Here is a 23,221-nt window from a genome sequence, read left to right as displayed (position 1 = left end):
TGCCTTTCAGGTCTTCTATATCACAATAATATATTTTATTTCTCCTTTTTTTAAAAAAAGCAATATTGGACAAGTCAAGCTGCTATAACTAATACTTGCAATAACCTAAACCATACTGGCTTCCCTCTTTTGCAGATTTTTAATTTTTACCTTGCTCTTCTTGTGATAACCTGACCAGGGTTTCACATGATGCAGCCTTAAAATATTGCCAGTTTTCCCCTAGAGAAACACATGAGGTTACAGCAACATTTGCATTATCCCTTGCACTCTGTTATAATCAATCTTGTAACTGCCAGGTTTTGAAAGGTGATGACTACATTCCACCAGCACCCTGTATAATGCCAGAGTGACCTCTTCTGGTTTCGAATACACATCTAGAAACATAACCCCAAAGGCTTGCTTTGTCTTTCTTATTGATAGTTATAGAGCCTAATATAGCATCCATTGAATCAAAAGGAATTTTGCCTTTGAGATCAGTGTGAACTAGTCTGATCCCTGAAGCATTAGCTGCAATAAATCCCTAAATTCCTCTATCCTATGTCATGTTCTCAATTAAGCTTTAGTCCCTGTAAGCATGTGTGGTCTTTCCACATCCTGGCCACACAACTGTAAGTCATTCTGCTACAGTTATGACAATGGTTATGTTCTTATTATATGCATTTAATTTGGAGGGCTTTCCAGTGCTGATGGGGGCAGGAGGGAATCTTAGCTACAGTTTGGCATTTAACAAAGCGATCTTCACATTTGGCAGAATCCAAAGCTCATTGAAGTCGATGGGAGTCTGGCCATTGATTTCAGTGGGCTGTGTATCAGGCCTATTGAAATTAGCTAATGCATATGAGAGACAACTGTCCTCTCTTCCTCCCATTTCATCCCTTTGTAGATGGTGTAGGTTTGCAATGGCTGCCATTAAAGCTCAGCATTTATTATCTGTTACCACAGTTCAGTGTTTAAAGACAGCACTGTTACTTCTTATTCTAAGCGTTAGAATATAATTAAGGATAATGGACCTGAATTTCCATTCTTTTACTCCAGCTTTATACCTATGTAACTCCATTGACTTCAGAGGAATTACACTGAGGGAAAAGCCATGTAACAGATGGGAGAATCAGGCCCTTTTTCCTACAATGTTGTGTCTCCGATTCCACAGTGTAATAAATATTGATTTTTTTTAAAGACAGCCATTGTGTATGTCCTTAGCATTTTTCAGTAAAACTTATTGAGATCTGTCCAACTGCTAATAAAATACAATATATAAATATAAATCAGTGCATCTTATATCTCTAACCTTCCAGATATAGATGATTTTTCTTTTCACTTTAAAGAAATCAGCAAAAAGCACATTCCATAATCAAAACCTTTAAAAGTGCTGCTTGCTTTGAAGGTGCTTAACAATAAACCCTTTAATTTTCAAAGCAACATGCAGTGCTATAGCCATTCAATTCCTCTTTATTTTATGGTGGACAAACCTCTAAGACTCTTGTGCACCACTTTGAAAATTAAAGGGTAGCAAGCTAAGCACGCAAATAGTTATCAGCTTTTGTACTGTAGCTTTCTTTTTCCATTTGTAAATAGAACCTAGCTATATAATTAGCTGTTCAAATCCTGTTAACAATAGGAGTAGTACTTCTGATTTCCTACACATCACACTGAAAATTACACAGCCATGAAAGTGGCAAGGTAAGTTGTCAGGTAGCCTTTATTCAGTAGTGTAATTGAGGGTAAACTCAGTTTACACTTCTCATTTGGGGAATATGGAGTGTGGTTTAAGTTAGTTTACCCACTTCTTTTTTTAACTACACCACTGCCTTCATTAAAAACCCAGCTTTGATATTTTCTCATTACCAAATTCTTGTGTGTGTGTGTTTGTTTTAATAAAATCTGATTTCTGCCAAAAATTTTCATGCTTTTACTTAGAATGATTTGTGAAAAGGAAGGTTTGAGGGTAATTAGATAAGTCATTTAAAAATAAAATCTTTTTCATAAGGCAAAGTTAGAATGGAATGTTAACATACTATATTGTACATTACTTGTGCAAGATCAGGTTAATATTCCAAGAACATGGATAAAGCATCTGGTTTGCTGGCTAGGAAGCCCACCTCCTCTAAGTATGCTAGAAAAGGTGACCAGATTTCTAAATACATAGGCCTTCTTTTTGGCTCTTGTCTTGTGCACATACTTGGTGTAAAAGCTTTTCCATTACAAGAACAATCCATATTTTCTAATACCTCAATTCCACAAAAGGAAGGGGGTCACATTTTTTCAATAAGGTGCAACACAGAGTCTAGCTGTAACAATGAAAAAGGTGTCGCTCTGTTTAAAATGCAGCTCCTTCGTGGGAGCATTAAGGAGGTCAGGGGATTTCTAGGAAGATGACATTTTGTCATAAGATGAAATTCTTTAATGCTTTCCTTGATTTCCTTTGAAAAATGGCAGGTTTTGTCTTTCTGAAAAGTCTTCTAATTTTTGCTGCTGTTGCCGTTGTAAAAGCAGACTGAAGTTAAAATATATCTCAATCCTGAAACTCCAAATGTGTTTTATTAATTGTAACTCATTTTGGAGTTATTTGTTCAGATTCGGTATTTGAACATCCAAAATTTCTATGAAGGCAGGACAAGCTTTATAAATGTCTGATAAATCTTGCAGAGTTTGTAAACTCTGTAAACGAAATTTTTTTAGTAAAAGTAGATTATTAACTTGGCAAGTTATGCCTGTGTAGTTTATAAACTACAAACAAAGTAGCTCTGATCCAATGTTATCATCACTATTGTTGTCCACTGCCATCTTGGAAACTTTGTATGGTTGCCAATTTTGGATGGATTTATTCCTGGAGGTTTCATCACATGACATAATCTTTAATTAAAGGTTAATCTTAATTCCTGGGGACTCCAGGACAAACCTGGAGGGTTGGCGATCCTAAAATTTTGTCTTGCTTGGAACACAAGGATTGCCTCTTCTTCCAACACCAGTGTCCTGTTCTGACACCAACACTTCGCTTCTGCTGAGTGGTAGTAAATGGCTGGAGCTTTGCCAGGTCAGTTTCCCAGTGGAGAAGAAATTAGTGATGCAAATCTTTGTTTTATTTACACAGAAACACCAGTCCTGAAACAAAGGTGGTCAAGCAGCTTGCACAGCAATCCCTTCTTTCAGCAATCTCAGCCCAGCACTAGTGCCCAATTCCCCAGGAACAAATCTGCCTCAGTAATTGACTTCTGTAATTGGAGCAAAATTTCCTGTTATCCATTCAACTCCTTCTACCCACAACTTTGCATAAACAAAACTAGCAACAACTCAGCAAGTCTTCCCACGTCTTCTCATTTGTCCCCCCCCCCCCCCAAAAAAAAAAAAGTCTTCCCAAGTTCTTCTCATGTTTAAGAGTGTCACCTAACTCCTATAACACATTATGATCATTTATTTTATTTTACATATTCTGCCACCTTTATCTAAGGAGTATAATGGTACTCAGACATAGTAGTGACCGTAGAGTTCAGCCCTCATTTAGCAAACTATTAGTTTTTTGCTGGTTTGTTTTTAACTACGGTATTTTGTCAAAATCCCTTTTTCTGAAGTTTGGAAATATGTAGGTCTAAATTTTCAAAAGTGACCAGTGATTTTAGGTGCTTCCCTTTTTGAGTACCCATGTGAGACCCCTTAAAGGGTGCACTTTTCACTGTCTGGGTGTCTCAAATGAGGCAGCCAAAATCTATAGTCACTTTTAAAAATTAGACCAGACGCTTTAATTTTACCTTAGCAAAATTTTATTTTTCTGGGCATATACCCACAAGTGTGAATGAAACAGTGCCAAGAATATCCAGCTTTCTCAGTTTAAAAACACAGCCAATGCAGAGGGAAATGACTGAGATGGGAAACTGCAAAACAATCAAAAGAAAATTGCAATGATTACTAGTGTTTATGCTTTTAAAAAAATATTTTCAGTTACAACACTGAAAAAACACTAACTTGTAAGAAGAAAATAAGTTAAATAACTATGGACTAATAGTCACTTTCTTGCAAGTGCTTCCTAAGCAGAATCAAATAGGAAATAACTGATTTAAAAAAATGTATGGTTCCAATATAACAGATTATTCATGTTTGTCAAGTACTATAAATTCTGGACTGTTCTGCTGGCATGAAAAAGATCTGTGAAGGGAATATTTTTCTCTGCACTTGGCCAAAACATAATTAATAATGTAATAGGGTATTTATAAATATTGAGTACTGAGGGTTTGGGGGAAACAACTCTACTATATACATACCTTGCATTTAAAGAAACTAGGATGAGACCCTACGCATCCCTTAACAATGAATCATAGATACTAATGACTTTTGCACATTAGTTGCAGGAAACTTGATGTCCAAAGAAGTGAAATATGCTAAAGTTGTTAATGATGGCAATAAACAGAGAAGACCAAGTTCTGCTCTCAGTTACTGTAGACACAAACCTGTATCTGTCAGGTTGAAGCTGTCTCTATGTGAGAGCAGAATTTAGCTTGGAATCTACAAGAATAAAAGATCATCTAGGTTTGATTCTTATTTCCCTATTCACACTGATTTTCTGAATCAATTTACATCCAATCTCATTTAAATTATGAGTGATTCCACTAAGTCAATGGAATTTCACTGGTGTAAAAGAGGTCAAAATGAAGGCCCATTATTTCAGTGCTCATGACTGCCATACAGACAAATCTATGCATTGAACAGAAACAGCATTAGTGGGGCAGTGTACGCTTTCTTAGTGCTGCTCTACCAACATGGCTCAGCACTGTTCCAGAGGAACCACCTTGGGAAGGCAAATGAGAGCTGTCTCCCTGCTCGTTCCAAACTTAGCTTCTCCTGAGATTGCCAAGAAGGGCACCCAAGGGGACAGGTGTAGTCCTATTTTTGTGACGTGGACAATTTTCTTTCTGGAATTGGACTCAGGCTATCTTCTTCTTCCAAATAGGCCTAAATGTTAAGAGATTAAGGCTGGGATTTTCAAAGGAGTCTAAGGGAGTTCTCTGCCAACTCCTGTTGCAATTCAGTGATCTCTCCGGAGAAGGGTGCTAGCTCTTTGCAGCTGGAACTGCTGGGTTATGAAGCTAAGGGCAAGCATTACGTGTTAACATGGTTTGGAGTAGTGCAGTAGGAAAGGCTGAGCAGATTGTGTGGCAGAGAAATAGGGAGTTTGTGATTATTTTCCTATGGCTGAGGCTTGCAAGTATTACTTGTTCCTGACACTATCTGCAAAGAGTGTCATATAAATTATGGGCCAGACACTCAGCTGGTGTGAATTGGCAAAGCTTCAAAGAAATCAATGGGGTTATGCTGATCTACATCAGCCAAGGATCTGGCCTCTGGTATTTCTGTGAAATAATCAGAGTTTAGAAGGTTATCTGGGGATACAGGTTTTGTTTATGAGGATGAACACAGGGCGAAGAACTTCATCTGACAGCGTTGCTCGTGTGGATTTACTGGACACGTCTTCAGGGAAAGTAGGAAAGAAATCAGTGAAAAGGAGATATATTAAGAAACTACATGACATTCTAGGGCCGAGTGGAAACAAAGAGAAGCGCTTGCGCTTCACAAATTGATCTAAAGAGCAAGAGGAGCACAATTTATGATGCTCTTGAAGCCGTTCTCCTTTGAAACAGTTACCTTTAAAATATTATTTTAATGAAGACAAACAGAAATGTTAACAATACAAATTGTTTCCTTACCTAGACAAGATAAGAAAATACACAAGAGTCAAAGGCACTATAGGATGTAGGCTACAGTAAATACGATCAGTATCCTGATACAAAATCAGACAATAGTCGGTCATTTGTTTTTAATTGGTTTGTCCCACTTGCTCCATAATTCCTCAAATAGTTTGGCTTTTAATCTAATGCAGATGTGTTTGATGTTGAGGAAATTAATGGAAGAACTGTTTTGAGTGTGATCTCTCAAATTCCTGTTATTATGATGTTACTCAGAATGTCCTTATCTGCTCCAATGAAACTGATCTGTTCTTGTGATTGTGGACTAGAGCTGTGTGGAGAAAGGGAATTCCATTTCATGAAGGATTTTGATATTTTGAAATTCGTTCCTGTTTGGAATTAAATCCTCAAATTTCTATATTCTCTGTGAAAGGGAAAGGTTGGCAGGCTGCCTTAGAGCTAAAGATGCAAGAAATCCTAGCATCTTCAGCTCAGGGGAAGTCCACATAGTGGACTGTTTTGGAAAGATGGCCCTGGAAACCCTGAGAGCCCAGGCTACTGAGAAGCTGGGAGCCCTGGGTAAATTGGGACCCTTGGAGCTTGGTTCTCAGGGATTCTATGCTCCTGACTCCTTGACTGCATGCTTGGTGAGTGGTGGAGAAGCTATGAGCTTGGAAGCCTGGGGAGCTCCCACTGAGCAAGGAGTCTCAAAGCTTGTGAGGCACAACTTTCAGGCTCCTGGCTCCCCATCCGCCAGCCAGGAAATCCCCAGGAGTCCCGTTCCACAGCAGCCTGCCACATAACCTGCAAAGGAGTGTAGGCACTTGGAGTCTAGGGCTTCCAGATGCTTGGCTACCCATCAGACTGCCAGACTGGTGTTGAAGAACCAGGCAGGCAAGCCAAGGGACCAGGCAGTTTCAAACCATCTTCACACAACATTTCAATTTCAATTCATTGAAAACCATTCCATCAGAGAATTTATTAGCAGCTCTGCTGCAGACAATACATGGTATTTCCTAACTAAGGAAATCCATGTCTCCACTCCAGATTTGACTGGCAAAAATACAGGAATTAAGGAAACGTGATACTGCTGTGTAACCCTTCTGCCAGGTGAAGTCGGCAGTGACAAAGGCTGTGTTTGATATCTAGGGGTTCCTTTTAATAATACAACACAGAACTGACTCGAGTCCCTGCCCGGTAATCTGGGAAAATTACACACCATCCTGGGTGCCTCTGAGAGGCAATACTTCCCCTCTCAAAAGCACTGAGTCGGAGTATAGAAAAGAAGACTCTCAATCAAAAAGGGGGAAAGAAATGGGCATTACTTTGGGGAAATGCCTCTTGCAATGACTTGCAAGCATATGACCATGAACAAAACACCCACCCAGAGTATGTTGGTCTGTGTCTTTTGCCTCAGATTCTCACCTTGCGGTATGAAAGTCCAGCAAACAAATGTTCCTTTAACATGCCATTCCCCTTTCCCTCCACCGCACCCCACCCACAGTTGTTGTCCGTGGTCAGTGAAGACCCAGAGCTCAGAGATGAGTTAGCATAAGTTCCCCTCCCACCCTGCTGGTGGTGGTGGAGGGAAGTGTCAAGCAATGCCTCAGCTGCTGCTGTGCCATTCAGCCTGCATTGCTGCTGGCTGCTGCCACTTCATCTTCCACTCTGCTGCTGCGACGTCTGCCACTCCGTCCCTGGCCACTGCCTGAGTCATTCACATTGTTACCGCTGCACCATTGCCCACTGCGCCATCGTTCACTCCAGTGCTGCGTCACTTTACTGAAATCCCTGCTATCCCATGACTTCATGCATCTCTCAGTGATTTCAGCAATTAGTGGGGGAGCCTGACTACAAAGGGAGGCTGGTCAGTCTCTTTCAATGGAGACACTGTTCCACAGCTGGTCCAAGGCTTTGCACTTTGATCTGGTTATCAGTGTTTTCTGCTCTGGTGATTCATAACAAAACAAAAGACGCCCCATTGGGGCTAACCAGTTCTGTTATTTAAACAGTGGAGAGGGAAAGGGTCAAATGTTGTCTTGGTGTGTTTGGGCAAAGACCACACCACCAGGTACAAGCACCTATCCCCACCCACTTTCCTCTCCACTGGCCTTTGGCACCTCTTCCCGCTGCTTAGCAGTTCAAATGAGCATGACCGCCCTCAATGACGGCATGCCGAGCACAGTTCTGCTGCCCCGACTCTCACAACAAAGACAGCAACCTTTCATCACCCCTGCACCTAACAGCAAAGTGACTTGCAATCCAACACCAGCCAAAAGTGATCATATGGGCAAAATAGCTCCATCATGCTGTGCACCTAGGCTGAGTAGGTGTGTCTATGCAAACGAGGTCAGGCTCCTGAAGTATTTTCCCCCAGCCCATCACTAGATGTCAGGGGAGAGCTCATTTAGACCCTGTCTACATCTGTGGATGTCCGTGCAAAACTCAACATGCAGCAATCTGGCGTCCTACTCCACTAATCTTGTGCACTGTTTTATTTTATTTTAAACTGCAGCTGTTCCAGTTGGAAGCTTTGTGCACTGTTGCTTTGCATTCTGAAATCATTGTTGTACCATGTACTGTACTGTCAGTAATTGCTGAGCTCTAAGAAAAGGCAGTATGCAATGTATCATCACCCTGGGAAAAGAAGTAGAATCCCTGAGGCAACACTGAATAGCTGTATCAGCAGTAGAGGAGAATGAGTAGGTCTGTGAGCTTGGGTGCTAACCAAAGGCCAGCATATCCCATCCTTTTCAAATGCCTTTCGGATTTATTATAGTCTGGTTCTTTTGAAATGGAGAGAAGGACTGGATAAAATTGTGCTGCCCTTTCATTATTAAAAGTCTGGCTGGTTTTGTCGAATTGAGTATCTTCTCCTTTTACAGAGCCTTATTATATTGCTAAAAGCAAACTATTGTATTCAGAGGCAAGGAATTTTTGAAGGTGACTTGTCACTTTATTGATGTGGTCTGGCTGTCAGCAATATCTAAAAACTCAGGTTGTGCTGTGCCAGCAGTATTCCATCACAGTTACAATTCAGCCCAAACTAAATCACTTGTACATTTAAACCTGTAGCATGCTTCACATAGTTAGGTGTTTGTTTGTTAGTGTGCTGGAGATGTAGATGGGGAACTTACATTACCTGTGATGAGAATTTTGTATCCAAGTTATGGGGCTCCATATAGCAGTAAATGGATGAAATTCTATAGCCTGGGATATACAGGAGGTCAGACTAGAAGATCTAATGAGTCCCTTCTGGCCTTAAAATCTATGAAACGAGATGCCTGACACAACAAGGAGTATGATATTGAGTGAACAGATTTCTTTTTTCCTGTGCTAGCAGGAATTCATCTTTCCCTTCTTGATTCCTGGAGTCAGCACAGGGAATACCTTTTCTTTTTAAAATGTTGAGTTAGTAAATGTTATTCTCATGGAAGATGCCAGATAGAAGAGCAATGCCCTCATTTTATCCACAGAATGGTACAATATGAACCATAGAAGATTGGTATTTTCCTGTCAGGATGCCTCACCATTTATCAGAGGGGCCATCCCTAGTGAGGAGAAGGGAATTTACCCCCTAAGCCTACTCAGTCTAAGACCTTATTCATTGAGACCACTGATGAGGATGACAGTTAGTGTCAATTGTGATGGTGCTTTCTGTGATTGGGAATGAGGATCCACAACCTCTTTAGTGTGTGTGTGTTAGATTTATATAGGAGAGGCAGCTTGGCCTGACTCATAGAGCACTGGACTCAGGAGTCCTGGGTTCTATTCCTGGCTCTCCCACTGGCCTGCCAGGTGACCTTGCTCAAGTCACTTTACCTCTCTGTACCTCAGTTTCCTTATCTGTAAAGTGAAGATGATACTGATCTCCTTTATAAAGCACTTTGATACCTACTGAAGAAAAGCACTATACAATAGCTAATTATTATTTCACATAGGCCATTTAAACAAGAGCTGGCAGCCCATCTCTGACCTGAAATCATTTAATCATTTGATTAATTAATTAATACAAACTTGATAAATAAGGATTTTAAAAATTCCTCCAGTTAACAAATTGAGCCAGTCCTTGATGTCAATGGAGCTATGCCAGTTTACATCAGGTGAAAGTCAGATCCTTTAACTCATCACCAGACCAGACAGGGCAGACACACAGCGACCAATGTCTGCTTTTGGAGATATCCTGAAAAGGCTCAGATAAAAGGACAGAGCCAGAGTGCTGTGAGCCAAACTTTGTGTCCCTAAATGATGCTGAATTGTAAGTCACAACACACAAAAGATACCAAGGGTGTCCTAGAGAATGGTATGTGGGCCAGCATCTTCCAGCGTGCCCATCCAATCACACCAAGGCATTGGGAAGAGAATTTCAAAGGATAGAAGTGACATCTACATCCATAACCCAGTTGTCACAGTTAGAGGACAAGCTGCAGTTTAGACTCCTTTAGTGCCTCTCACGTGCACCCTGTTGGGGACAAGATTTGCTACCATCATCTCTCTGGGGGGAACCATGCTGTCCTATCACTCTTAGACTGGATCGCTGGGCTGCAGCCCCTCCTGTGTCCTAACCATGTTAACCTGACAGGTTCAACTGGGTTTGACACCTATAAGGTCTTTACATCCATGAGCCATGACAACAGCTGATTAAAATGATTGCAAAGCAGTTTCTTAAAAAAAAAAAAAAAAAAAAAAAGGCATTATTTGTTCACCCAAAGGCACATAGCACACAGAGCAAAGGATTAAAACAACAAAGCCCTGTACACATGGGATTTACCTATACCAGAATCTTTCCTTCCATGTTTTTGTATGTTCCCTTCGCCCCAATTATCTCCATGCTTGCTACACATTGAGTATCTCACCGTCATTGTCAGTGTTTCCCAACCCAAGTAGCTACTGACAAACCACTCCAGCCTTATTCTTCCCTAAGTCAGCTTTAGCATTCCCTTTGAACTTAGGCTGAGGCCTGGGAAAAGGAAATCTGGCCAACTTGGCTGAAGTCAAGCAGAGGCATTCCTCACTTCATAGTTCCCCCATTGTTCCCTAAGGAGCCTTATCTGTCATTGTTTCATTTTGTGTTTGCTTCCTCTGCAGCAGCCTCTTCTGATTTAATGCTATCCTATCAGGCAGGAAAATATCATACAGGTAAACTGAGGTGCACAGAATATTTATAAAAAATAATACACAGAACTCCCTCATTCTCCACACTAGAAAACACCAACAAAATGAAATAAAATATCCCCAATCCGTGTGTGTGACAGAAGGGTTAACTCAGTTTCCACATATGTCCAGGTCAGCCCATGGATCCATATTCTGTATCTATCTAGGTCTCTATAAAGTCACCCATATGGGACAATCCATGCTTTAGTTTGACAGTCTCAACCATGAATCACTGGCTTCTAATCAATACTCTATACACACAGAAAAAGGTCAAAGAGCAACGATCCAGAGCTAACACCAAGTTGCACTGAGCCCCAGACAGGCTGACAGCTGGGCATCCATTTTCTGATACCTGTACACCTAATTGCAAATAACAATGCTGTACGAAAAAAAAAAAAAAAGGTGTTTATAATTCTCACCTGTACTTCTACCTGTACACATTTATCTACCTCTGCATATGCACATAAAATGAACTGTGTACCTAATTAGTGTATTTCCTAAGCATCTATTTATAGATACGTTTTAAAATATAAATAAGTGGTCACCATACAGTTCATGTCAGTGAGAAATTTTCATGCCAGACCTGTTTGTAGTAAGAACCCTTTTTCGGATAGGCTTGGAACACACACAAGACAAATGCTTCAGCTGGCAAATAGGGGAAGTCTTCCCCATATCAACACTGTTTTGATGCCATTGTTTGTGTATTTTTCAGTGATGCATTTTATACTCCTCTAGGCAAAGAATATGCTGTTCCATTTTCCATCTCATGGAGAATTCATCCTCTTTACTTAATATCTTATGTACAGGAGCTGAATTATTTATTTCACTGCATGGCTTTGAACAGTACTCATGAGTAATTTGTCAAAGACGTTGCACACTGTCATTTAGGCTTAGTGTTTCTTTGTCTTTTGATCGGTATAGGAATCAAGAGAGCAAAATGGAAGTTACTGGACCAGTTCCATAGGGGATTGCACCCATTTAAGGGAACAAAGAGCTGAACACTATGTTTGTTAAAAATCTTTGTATTTGTTTTAAAGACCAAAAAAGGTGGGCCAAAGTCATCCTTATTCTGATACCGTGGATTAATTTAGGCTACCAGTGGTAAGAGGCATATTTTTTAGTGTTTTCCTCATGGACTGTCATATAATGTAAGAAAAATTCTCAAGTTAAATAGAAAAACATAGCTGCTTACAAATTGCTCTCTAGAGGCCTATAAAACCATGTAAAATATCAGGAAGTTTTCATCATTATTCAAGATACACAATGATTGTTAACCATATATGGTTTAGCATTTCCCATGTGTTACAGAATAAATGTTATACAAAAGAAGGATTTGCCACATATATTTCAAGAAAATACAGGGCAGCTGTACGAAAAATGGAAGAGAAAGCTTTTTATTTATTTATTTATTTTGTTTTTCATTCATGGGCCAAAATCATATATTTATATCACAGTATATGAGCTTGAACATAGAGGAGAGCTACAGTCTGGAGGGTGGGTTGGATCATTTTCTGAAGCATTTTGCCCATTCCTACTTTGAATATGTGGTGATATACTTATACATCTTGAAGGACCTTCCATTCCTTCTGTCTTTAGACAAAGTGTCTGATAACCGACACCAGGAGCAGTTGATGACCTTATACTAGGTGTCTGCATGTCTAATTCCTTCCTGACAAATTAGCTACATCTAATTTCCTTTGGGTTTAGCAGGTGGGGAGTAGATTAAATCTACCTACACCAAGATTTAAATTGCAATTTTCACGAAAGTGAGAATTTTATGGGGAAAAAGGTTAGAAATTCTATACCAAATGAGGATCTGGCAAACAGCCATTAGGTTTTGCATGTGAACATGCTCACTTTACTGGCTAGGAGAATGGGATTTGAATTAAAATTAGGTTTAGTTGCCTCCAGTTTGCCTAAAATCCATGCCATACATAATCCATGGCAATAACATTAGAAACGTCTTTAATTCAAATGCATTTCTCACTAGAGGAAACAAACCTAGAAATTGGTACAGAGTGTACTTTATCCCCTAATTAAATTACCCATAGACAAGCAGGATTTTCATTCTGACTTTACCATGCCAACATCGCTGGCCAGCTGGTCCTACTATATAAGTGGACACGGTATGCATTAATACATGAAAGGACTTGATCTTCTGTTTACTCATTCACTTCTCTTTGGTGTATTATACAGGGCCAGGCCCACCGATGATGAGAGGGGAAGGGGGGCAACTGTCCAGGGGCCCGGTGATTTAAAAGGGCATGGGCAGATGGGAGGATAGATATGTATCCATTTCTTCTCCACACACCCCTTCTCCTAAACACCCCACGACTCGTGCTCTCCGCCCCTCCCCTTAGCTGAGCTTATTTTTTATGTTTCATGCAGGTTCCCGGGCAGCTGAGGAGGTGGCATCTGCTATTCAGCTTCCTGGTTTCATCAGTAATCCCCCTGGGGAGTCCAAGGGACCCGGGAAGCTGAGTAGCAAATACCATCTCCTCAGTCACCCGGGAATCTGCATGGCACATAATAAATAAGTAAAAACTTCCGGCGGAAGCCCAGTCAGACCTGAGCCATCCCTTTCTAGAGGACCCGTTGACTGTTCTGCCCCGGGACTCAGAATTGCTGTCAGTGGGTCTGTGCAGGGCCAAACAGGGAAGGTCAATGGCAAAGTTCCCACTGACTTCAACAGATCCAGTATTTCATCCTGATACATTAAGATGGGGCATTTGAGCTGGGTGACAAACATAGTTGCTTTTTGGCATGCAATACATTTTCTCTTTGTTATTTAGACACTTCATCCACCTAGTATTTTGGAATCCCTGTGGTCTAGCTTTGGGTGCAAAATTGCAGGTAGTAGCCCCTGAAGTTCTCACAATACTGAAAAGCTTCTTTCACAATTAAAAACTAGGCTGAATTTTTAGCATGAATCTACTTCCCCTCCTAAAGAAAAACTCCACTCATGGACATTTCCTGTTGCTGCCACTGATTTCCTGTGTGACCTTGGGCATGTTACTTTACCTCGCTGTGTCTCTCTTTCCCCTCCAACCCTTTGTCCACCATGTCTATTTAGATGTAAACTCTTCAGGCTAGGGACTGTCTCTTTCTATTTTTTGTATAGTGCTTAGCATAATAAGCCCTCTCAGATGGGGCCTCTGGGCATTACTCTAATACAAACAACAACAATAATAATGCCCAACAATTGTAATACAAATATCTCAAAGCACCGGAAAAGGTGGGTAAATTTTATTATCCCCGTTTGGGGGGAACTGCGGCACCAGAGAGGTGGCACGACTTGCCCATGACAACGTAGTGACCCAAGGGACAGAAGTAGGACCAGCCCTAAACACCAGCCCCCACTGCTTGCATACTTCTTTGAGTAAAGCTTATCCCAGACATTTAATGCAGTAACTCTAATAATATCTTACATTTATATGCCACTTTCCATCCAAAGCATTTTATGATCTATAATAATATTAATAATATAGATAGATTAGGTATACATCTTGGGTCTGAGTGTCAGAAAGTACTGAGCATCTGCAGCACCAGCTGAAGTTAATAGATTTCCTCAGCATCTCTGAAAATCAGTCCATAATACACAGATAAATAGGCAGCTCTATAAAAATACACACCAGAAACTTTCAGTAAAGTATGGACTGGAGAACATTAGCCAGTCACAAGGTAGGCACATACCACACTGCAAATCTCTACTTGAAAACTGCCAGGGGATCTTTATTGTCCACACAGGACTGATAGGACCTTACTTTCTGAAATTCTCATCCTCACAGTAAACTGCCTGGTATTCAGTTTATTTACCATGGAAGGGTGAAAGGCTGTGTGCTCCCTGTTGGATTTTGATGCAGTAGTTGCAGGAAGGTTAGAGATTTCAAATCTAGGAAATCTGAAGGCTTTGGTGTTACTACTCCTATAGCCCAGGAGTTAAAAATTTGCTGAAGGGGAATATTTGGAGCAGCACAGCTATTTGTATGCAAGTCTCAAATTATCCTCAACTATATAATCATCCAAATATCACGAAGAGTACAAGTACATATTAAGAATTAACATAACTCTATTCCTTGACTATGGAGTTTATTAAAATGTAAACTCAATGAGCATACATCAGGAAATGAGTGTCTAAATATTATTTTAAAAGCATACTTCTCAATCCCCCCTTTTCGGGGGGCAATGGAAGGCATTTTGTTCTTTCTGAAACTTTCCATCAAGTTGTCATATATTTCACTGAAGAGTCACTGATTGAGTTCCCGTGGCTTTGCCGATGGAGCAAATTCATTCATGATTTACCTAGACCTGAAAAGGCGGATGGGGGGGGCAGTTCAAAAGCACATATAGGGCCAGATGTTTAAAGGTATACAGGTGCCTAAAGATGCAGATAGGTACCTAAGGGGATTTTCTAAAATGCCTAGGTGCTTAATTCCCATTTATTTCAATTAGAGTTAGGCAGCTAAATGCTTTTGAAAATGCCATTAGATACCTATTTGCATCATTAGGAACCTAAATACCTTTACAAATCTGGCCCTAAGTGATTTAGGAGATCAAGTTTCATTTTAGATATCACTTAGGCTCCTAATTCCCACTGACTCTTAATGAGTTATAGATACCTGTTTGCATAACTCATTTTTTAAAATGAAGCTTTGCCATTTACATCTGTTAGGCCTTGAAACGCTGAGCGAATAATTGCCTAAATACCTTTAAAAATCTTAGTACCTATGTACCTAAATCACTTTTGAAAATAAAACTTAAGCTTCTAAGTCACTTAGGCACTTAATAAAATTTTACCCAGGGTCTGGTCCAGCATCCATTGAAGTTAATGAAAAGACTCTTCTTGACTCACTGGGTGTTGAATCATACCCGGAGAGATAATGCAATTTATGTTACTGGATGAAAGTAAAGGATGGGCATGTTGTCTGAGGTATCACTATCAATTAGAAGTGATTGCTGACAGTGATGAGGTGTTCCAACCCCTGGCTGCCTTTGGAATGACTAATTGGGTCCACAATTTATGGTGACAGAAGGGATGGACTACAATCAAGCCATATGAATCCTTCTCCGGCACAACTCCCACCGCACCATCTATGCAGCCATGCCAGTCGACAATCTCTCTTGAATTGCTGATATTCTTTTGGAACGTCGGCACTTATGCAAGCATATTTTTGTTGCATGGGCAGCAGTCGAGATGTATGTCATGTCCAGCATGCCACTACGCTCAAATGGATAAAATAGAACCCAAAGGGGAGTTTATTAACACTTCACAAATTCCCTCATTCTGCTTTGCTTTGTTGGCCAGTTTTCATGCTGACTCATTGAAATATTTGTGTTTTCCAGAATGCCAAAGCCAGCTATGACTTCAGCAGTAACGATCCCTACCCGTATCCCCGCTACACAGATGACTGGTTTAACAGGTAATCCAGCTCAGCCAGCCATCACTTCAGTTATCAGGAAATCATAAGGCTCTGCTGATCATTTCAGTGTCTGTCTCTCGACTAAATGATACGGTTTTCAGCACAGAAGCTGCTGTGTCGCTATTGTCTGAAGATTAGATATTACTGTTTTCACACTGATTTTATTTGTATATAGTGTATTCTCGTGGGAAAATTTCATATCACTCTATCAGCTGAGTTATAGTATATAAAGTGTTTGCTACTCCAGAAAAATGAAGGCATACATGAAATATTTGTGTAGGTGATAACTGTATATAATTTTCTGTCTGCTAACTGAAGAAGTCATGATACCCAGCTCTGAATTTATGCTTCACAGCAATTTTTATTGTTCTCCTTCCTCCATCATCATGTCTCACCCACAGTTACCCAGTCTTCGTGTCATTTTAAAAGGAGCAACATGGAGGCTGTGATTCAATGAGCGGGGGGGAATCTGTCAAGAAAGGAATTTGAAAAAAAACCCTTGAAAATACATTTAAAATTCCCATATAGACCTGTTTTCGCTGTGGCCTGTAAACACACAGAATGCATTTTGCAAAGATTTTCTATTAATGTAGAAAAATCCAGAGTTAAAACAGTTGTCTTACTCAAGATGTTAATGACTCAAACTCTACTGCTCATATATTGATTTAAAGATCACACTCATTGATGTGGACACAGCAATAAAATGAGAACAGGGACATGCATGGAATTAAGCAGTAGGCCACAACGTTTATTTAACTTTAACATGGGGAAGGGCCGCTATCCGTCCATCACTCATACTCTCCTATACCAGGCATTTAATTGGTTCCCATGTGGGGATTACAGGTCTACTTACTCTATACCCGTTAACTAGCACCAGAGTTACAGGGCTTCTTGCCATATAACCCATAAGAAGGATGACTCCTGCAAGCAAGCAGTCCCTGATTTTGTGAATGAGGGCTTCTGGCCAACCACTCATGGGATTATGTAATAAAATGACCCCCTGCAAACACCCCCAGTTCCAGATGCAACCCTAGGAACTTCTGTCTTGCAAAGTTCAGTGCTGCCCACTGAACCTTGCAAGCTCATATTAGTTAGTCAGTCAATTTATCAAGTAAATTCTGCTGTCACTCTAAATTAAGTCTCTACACACACCCAAACCACATGCACTGCTTCAGATAAAACAAACAAATAAGTTTATTAAGTACAGAAAGATTGAACTGATTATAGGTCAGAGGAATACAGGTAAGATTTGGTCAGGAAGAAATAAAAGCAAATAACGTTCTAAACTCAACTTAACACGTCAGTAGCCTTACAGTCTTTGAATGGTTCTTACCACAGGCTGGTTGGTCAGCCTCCAACCAGGCTCTCCACCCTGTGTACAGACTTGATGTTGTCTTGTAGATGGATTGCAAGAGAGAGCTCCTAGGAGCAAAATGTCCCCCCAGTTTCTGATGTCTCTGTGCCCCCCTCTGGGGCCTCAATGCTCCCTCCCCCTTCAGGAACAGTTGGCCAACAGTATTCCCGCTGGTCTTCTCCACTTTCAGAGTCAAGGCTCATCACCTTATCAGATGCCTAGGTTAGCCCAGGGGTGGGGAACCTTTTTTATGTCAAGGGCCTGATGGTGGCCCTGGCGGCGGGGGAGAATTCAGCGGCGGGGGGAAATTCGGCAGTGGCACGGTTTCACGGTGGCAGCGAGGTTCCCTGGGAGGCGGGGGGCAGTGCCCGCCGCCAAAGTCCCCCCGCCGCCGAAAAGGGGCAAACGGCGGCAGGGTTCTGGTGGTAGGGTCGATTGGGAGGGCTGTGGCCCACCCATGTTACACCCCTGCTCTAAAGCCCAGAGGGTTGGTGTCTGCAGTGCAGTGGTCCATTTGATAAGGCACTGGCCAGGGAATTGGAAGGACTTGGGTTTTGTTCCCAGTTATGCCTCCAACCTGCTGTTTGAAACTGGTTAAGTCACCTCCCCATTTCCCTTCCTATGCTTTCTCTGTCTATTCAGAAGGTGAACTCTTCAGGGTCTCTTGCCATGTGTGTTATGCAGTGCAGCTGTGCAAATATTAGATTTTTCAATTTGCTGGCATTACAACCCAAAATGAAATGACTTGAAAAGTTAAAAAAAAAAAAAAAAAATCATTTTAGATTGAAATAAATATTTTGTGTGGCTGAAAATGAAATGTTTCATTTTGATTGTGAGTGTTTCTGCAGCATTTCAAACAAATAAAATAGATTTGAAGGAAACTCTGAAACAAAAAGTTGTTGCAAGCCAAAAAAAATCAAAATGCTTAATTTAAAAAATGTTGAGACAAAACATTTCAAACTTTTTTGGAATTTTTTTTTTACGCAAATAATTCAGCCAAACTGCCATGAATTTGCAAAATATTTTGTGTTGCTAAATCTGCATTTTTTACCAAAAAAAAGTTTTGGCCAAAAATGTTTGGCCAGTTCTATTATACAGTGCCTAGTATAATGGAGCGCCTTCTCAGTTGGGGCCTTCATGTGCTACAGTAATATAAGTAAATAGTTATGAGAGGCATATTTCTAGTCATATGGCCCTATAAATATTAACACTTTATATTCTCCATGTTCCCTCCCTCTATTCCAGATATTAGTTTATTTGTCAAACATATTCAGTACTTCTGAAGTACTTGTTGGTCAGCGTTACTATTACCCTTTACCTCTATTTATTAATGGCCACACCTGCACTTCTCCCTTTCGTTTTTTCAGTCAATATAATGAGAACAACATAATGGATAATTGGGGAATTGTATAAACAGATATAGCAACTTTTTATATTTGCATTAACTGCGAGATGCTACAATGTAGGACTCTATCTCAAAGAAGAGGAAAAATACTCTTATTTGTTCGGTGTATGAATGTTTAAGCAGATGTAGATATGTGGTTAATATGGAATGTTCCATAAGTGGTCTCAATACAGGGGCATTGGAACAATTTTTATAGTGAGGGAGCTGAAAGTAATTGAAAAAAACTATATCTTCCCTGTATATGAGGGAAGCCATGTGTTCAATTGCTATTATGTTAACACGTTAATAAAATGAAGCCAGCATCAATATGTTTTTATCTATTTAATTAAAATGCTTTAACCACAGTCCTTACTACAAAGTTTACAACATGCTTACCATAAAGTGTTTAGCACAAACAAGTTGAAATTAGCGCATAATTTTATGATCCACTTAAATATTGCGGTTTAGAAATGTCTTGCTTACTTGTAAAAACCGGTTGAGCGGTTGTATTTTACTTACAGTAATCACTGTAGACCAGAACAGTCAGAAGGTTCTGAAGGCTGACTTGTGCTCCAGTGTCGGGGCCACCTGGCAGGGGGAAAAAAGGGGCAGTTTGCCCAGGACCCCCAAACCACAGCCCGAGTGACCATGACACTGCCTCCATGTACATATCACAACTTTCCACCTGCTAACACTTACATGTGCTGCTGTTGAGCAACATCCCCTAGATAAACAGGTGATGGGATTTACCCATACAACAGCCATTTGTCCAAATAGGCTTTTCATGCATGGTACCTTGTATGTGCAAGGGGTAGCATGCATTTTGCACTGGTAAGACCGCATGACAAAAGGGGACAGAGGTGTCTGCAGGTGCAGAGTTGTGAAAGGAACCACACTGAAATTGGAATCAGTCTGGCTTCACTGGAATGTCTGAGAGGAAGGACACAAAAATAATGGTGTTGATTCTGGGGATTTTTTGTTTTTAAAAATAAATAAAATAATATTTAAAATGTTTTAATAAATAAGTAGCCAAAAAAAAAAAAAAAAAAAAAAGCATCAGCATATAGAAGTCTAAATGTTTTACTGGCATCATTTGGAGCTAGAGTTGGATATCACTGAGTGGCTCAGATCTCATGCAGTGATACAGCCCAAACAAAGGTCTACACTTTGTCTTCACTGACAGAGATGTGTGAGTTTACAGTGAGATAGCTAACATGTTATAGTTATCTTGCTGTAAAATCCCAGTGAAGACAAGGCAACTGTAGTGTTTAATCATGGGGTAGCTAGGCACACTCAGCATTATACCACCCTGCCCATGGTTAACCTTGTCTAGTTTACCTAACAATAAAATTACAGAGCACTGTTTCCACTAGGCTCTTAACCAGAGTCAGTGCTAGGCACAGGGCCCAAGCATAATTTTTTGGGCCCAGTCCAAACTTGTAACACGGGACCCTCCCACACACATACCCATGGGGGTTGCAGCCTGAGCCTGGCCCCCCAGGCCCTCTGGACCCTGGTAAAGTGTACCCTTCTTCTCCCCCCTCCGCATGTGGGGGCCTTGGCTAGGCATGAGCAGACTAAGTAATTGCTTGAGGCCCCAAGCAGCTCAAGGCCTCCCCCCCCCATTAATTATTAGTATGTTGTGTGTGCGAGGGGGCAAAAATATTCCTGCCTAGGCCCCCAATGGACTAGCACTGATACCGCAGGATAGCTATTGTTCATTAGCTATCCCTCAGAAAAATCACATCTCTTCTCACAGTGAAGACAAAGCTCTATTAAGAAATAGACCAGAGGTTATAAGCATCTGATTGAATTCTTAACTGGTTTTCAGTGGAGCCATATTCATCTACCCTTCTTGTTAAATATTCACATGAAAGGCTTTTGTTCACACAAATGTGAGGGGAATAGTTGGACTACATACCAGTACTTCTGTTTGCATGCAAAGAAAGGTCTTCCTGGATGAACAAGAATATTTGTTATTTGCTACTCAACTATATAAAGTTGTAGACATCCATCAAGGGAGGAAAAATGTGTGCATATGACTTAGATCACCATAAATTCAAGAGCAGTGTCATTGCACAATCTGCAAACCACTCGTGGCCTGAAAAAGCATTGTTCTAACTAACTGATACTAGTGACAAATAACAAATACATTCGTAGCTATCAGCATGGGTTTGACAATGGCTCATGTACAGAAAAAAGGGAGAAAAATTATTATAATTATTATTTGGAATTAATAATTCAACCAGATGCATTTGGAATAACTCCTGTGTCTTTTCAGTGGTGAATAATGCACCAGTATGGTTACTAAACTCACTCTGCTAGAACATTTAGACTAGCACACTCCATTCTCTCTTTGTGTGTAGTTATGTAAAAGAATCAATCAAATGATAAGCTCTTATTACAGTATTTCCTCTCATGAGACAAGTAGATGTCTAATATTCATGTCCCAGCATGAATTTTTAGAAAGTTTTTGAACATCACAGCTTCCCTGTATCTTACAGGTGACTAGATAATGCTGTAGCTTTTTCACCGTTCCTTTAACAAGGACAATCAAAGAAAACCTTTTGAGTTGTTGAAAGAAATTTATCCTGCAGATGTAAGAGAAACAAATTTGTCTTGTCCCTGCCCCAAGAGGCTTCATAAAAGGAATCTGAAACTGGCATGATATTTTCAGACCCGTGGGATATTTTGAAACCACTCATTCTTCTACAAGGGATGTCTCTCTGAAAACATAAGCTAGGAAATAATACAGCAAAAAGAATACAGGGTCCCAAGATTTCTCACACCTATGTTGTAGCAGCCTTTTCAAACTGCACTTTGAGGGAGAGGGAAAGAAGATAGAAGATGAATTTTAAAAAGAAATAAAATAATTTAGCTGTCTCAGGGATAGAGCATATGAGTGTATGTGGCCTTTATAATATGGTAATGCTAATGTTGTGAGCCACCAGGATAATACAGAGATAACCACAGTATCAGTGCATAGAGGGTAATATAATTTAGGTGTAGAAAATATCCAGTCTGCTAAAATGGTCAATTTAAAAAAATCCCTCTAAATATATATTTAGTTTAGTGGAGAGCAGAGAGGAAAATCAGACACGGTCCTTCTGCCCCCCAGCCTCCAAGCCTAACTTGGCAGATATTTTCAACATTAATTTGTTAATGATAGTAAAACACTTCGAAGATGAAAAGTATGATTGAAGCACAATGAGCTGATTTGAGTCTGGGACCTTCGGTGCCAAAGCACAGACTTGTCCCACTTGAGATTAAAGAAATGACTTTGTTAGCTAACAGCAGCAGTGGGCTGGTATCTTCTCTGTGGACTAGTCACTAGAGGAGGATGAGACACACACTGCACAATGCCTAATTTGACAATGCTTTTGCAGTTGTATGCTTTGACCGCAGATTAACGTACTGACCCATTGTTTCTCTTTGCTCCCCCATCTGTGTGTTGCCTCTTTAGACTGTGAGCTCTTTGAGACAGGGGCAGTCAGTTTGCTGTGTGTTTTGTGTGCTAAGTACTATTACCATACATTGTTGAAGTGCTAAGTATTAGTGTTATTATTAGACCACTCTTTCCAAAGCTATTTCTACTGTTTGTCAACATAGAGTCTGCTTGAAAGACTGGATTCTAAAAAGGCTGAATAACTTTACAACTAAATAAAGCATAATTATGCATGCTGATATTAGAATAAATGTCCTTCAGGCTTTGGAGGGAAAACTGGTTACTCCACATACAGCCCTGTGCAGTTTGCTAGGTACAGAGTTTTGCTTTCTTCTGGAGCATCTGGTGTTAACCATCTGTTATTAACTGGGACAAGTGGCAAGATACCAGTCTTGATTAATCAATGGTCTGATCAGCGTGCTTCTAATGATGCATGATACTGTATGTGCATAGTGGGTAATAATGTTGATCTGGAGCAGTGGTTTACATGGTCAATCTCTCCCTCTTCATCTTTGCAGTCATGGAACCAGGTGTGCAGGGGAAGTGTCGGCTGCAGCAAACAATAACATCTGTGGAGTTGGCGTGGCATACAATTCAAAGGTGGCAGGTATGATGCCAATAGAATTAGAAAGCCCAATCCTGTACTGCTTACTTAGGTTTTTCTTGGGTAGGACTCCCACTGTAGATCACGGGAGCTTTGCCCAAGTAAAGACTGCAGGATTTGGTCCATACTTTGTTCTTCTTTCACAGAAGTTTTCAGTGCTAAACATTTAACAAGGGGCATCTCCC

At 40.4% G+C, this 23,221-nt stretch overlaps 1 protein-coding gene across 2 annotated transcripts in view; it reads left to right on the top strand.

The window, feature by feature from the left end:
* The window catches only part of PCSK2 (proprotein convertase subtilisin/kexin type 2), a 176,507-nt gene that overhangs the window by 114,066 nt on the left and 39,220 nt on the right, over nucleotides 1-23,221 (top strand). For both annotated transcript variants that reach the window (XM_067565279.1, XM_067565281.1), the window contains 2 exons: nucleotides 16,173-16,249; nucleotides 22,951-23,039. In XM_067565279.1, the coding sequence (XP_067421380.1) occupies nucleotides 16,173-16,249; nucleotides 22,951-23,039 (166 nt within the window). The remainder of the gene's footprint in view (nucleotides 1-16,172; nucleotides 16,250-22,950; nucleotides 23,040-23,221) is intronic.

The sequence above is a fragment of the Emydura macquarii genome, unplaced genomic scaffold (genome assembly GCF_026122565.2).
Source record: "Emydura macquarii macquarii isolate MOO-44397 ecotype Brisbane River unplaced genomic scaffold, CSIRO-AGI_Emac_v2 contig_2676, whole genome shotgun sequence".
Classification (NCBI taxonomy): domain Eukaryota; kingdom Metazoa; phylum Chordata; order Testudines; family Chelidae; genus Emydura; species Emydura macquarii.
Note: the sequence above shows the minus strand (reverse complement) of the source record. Positions and strands in the feature narration are given on the sequence as shown.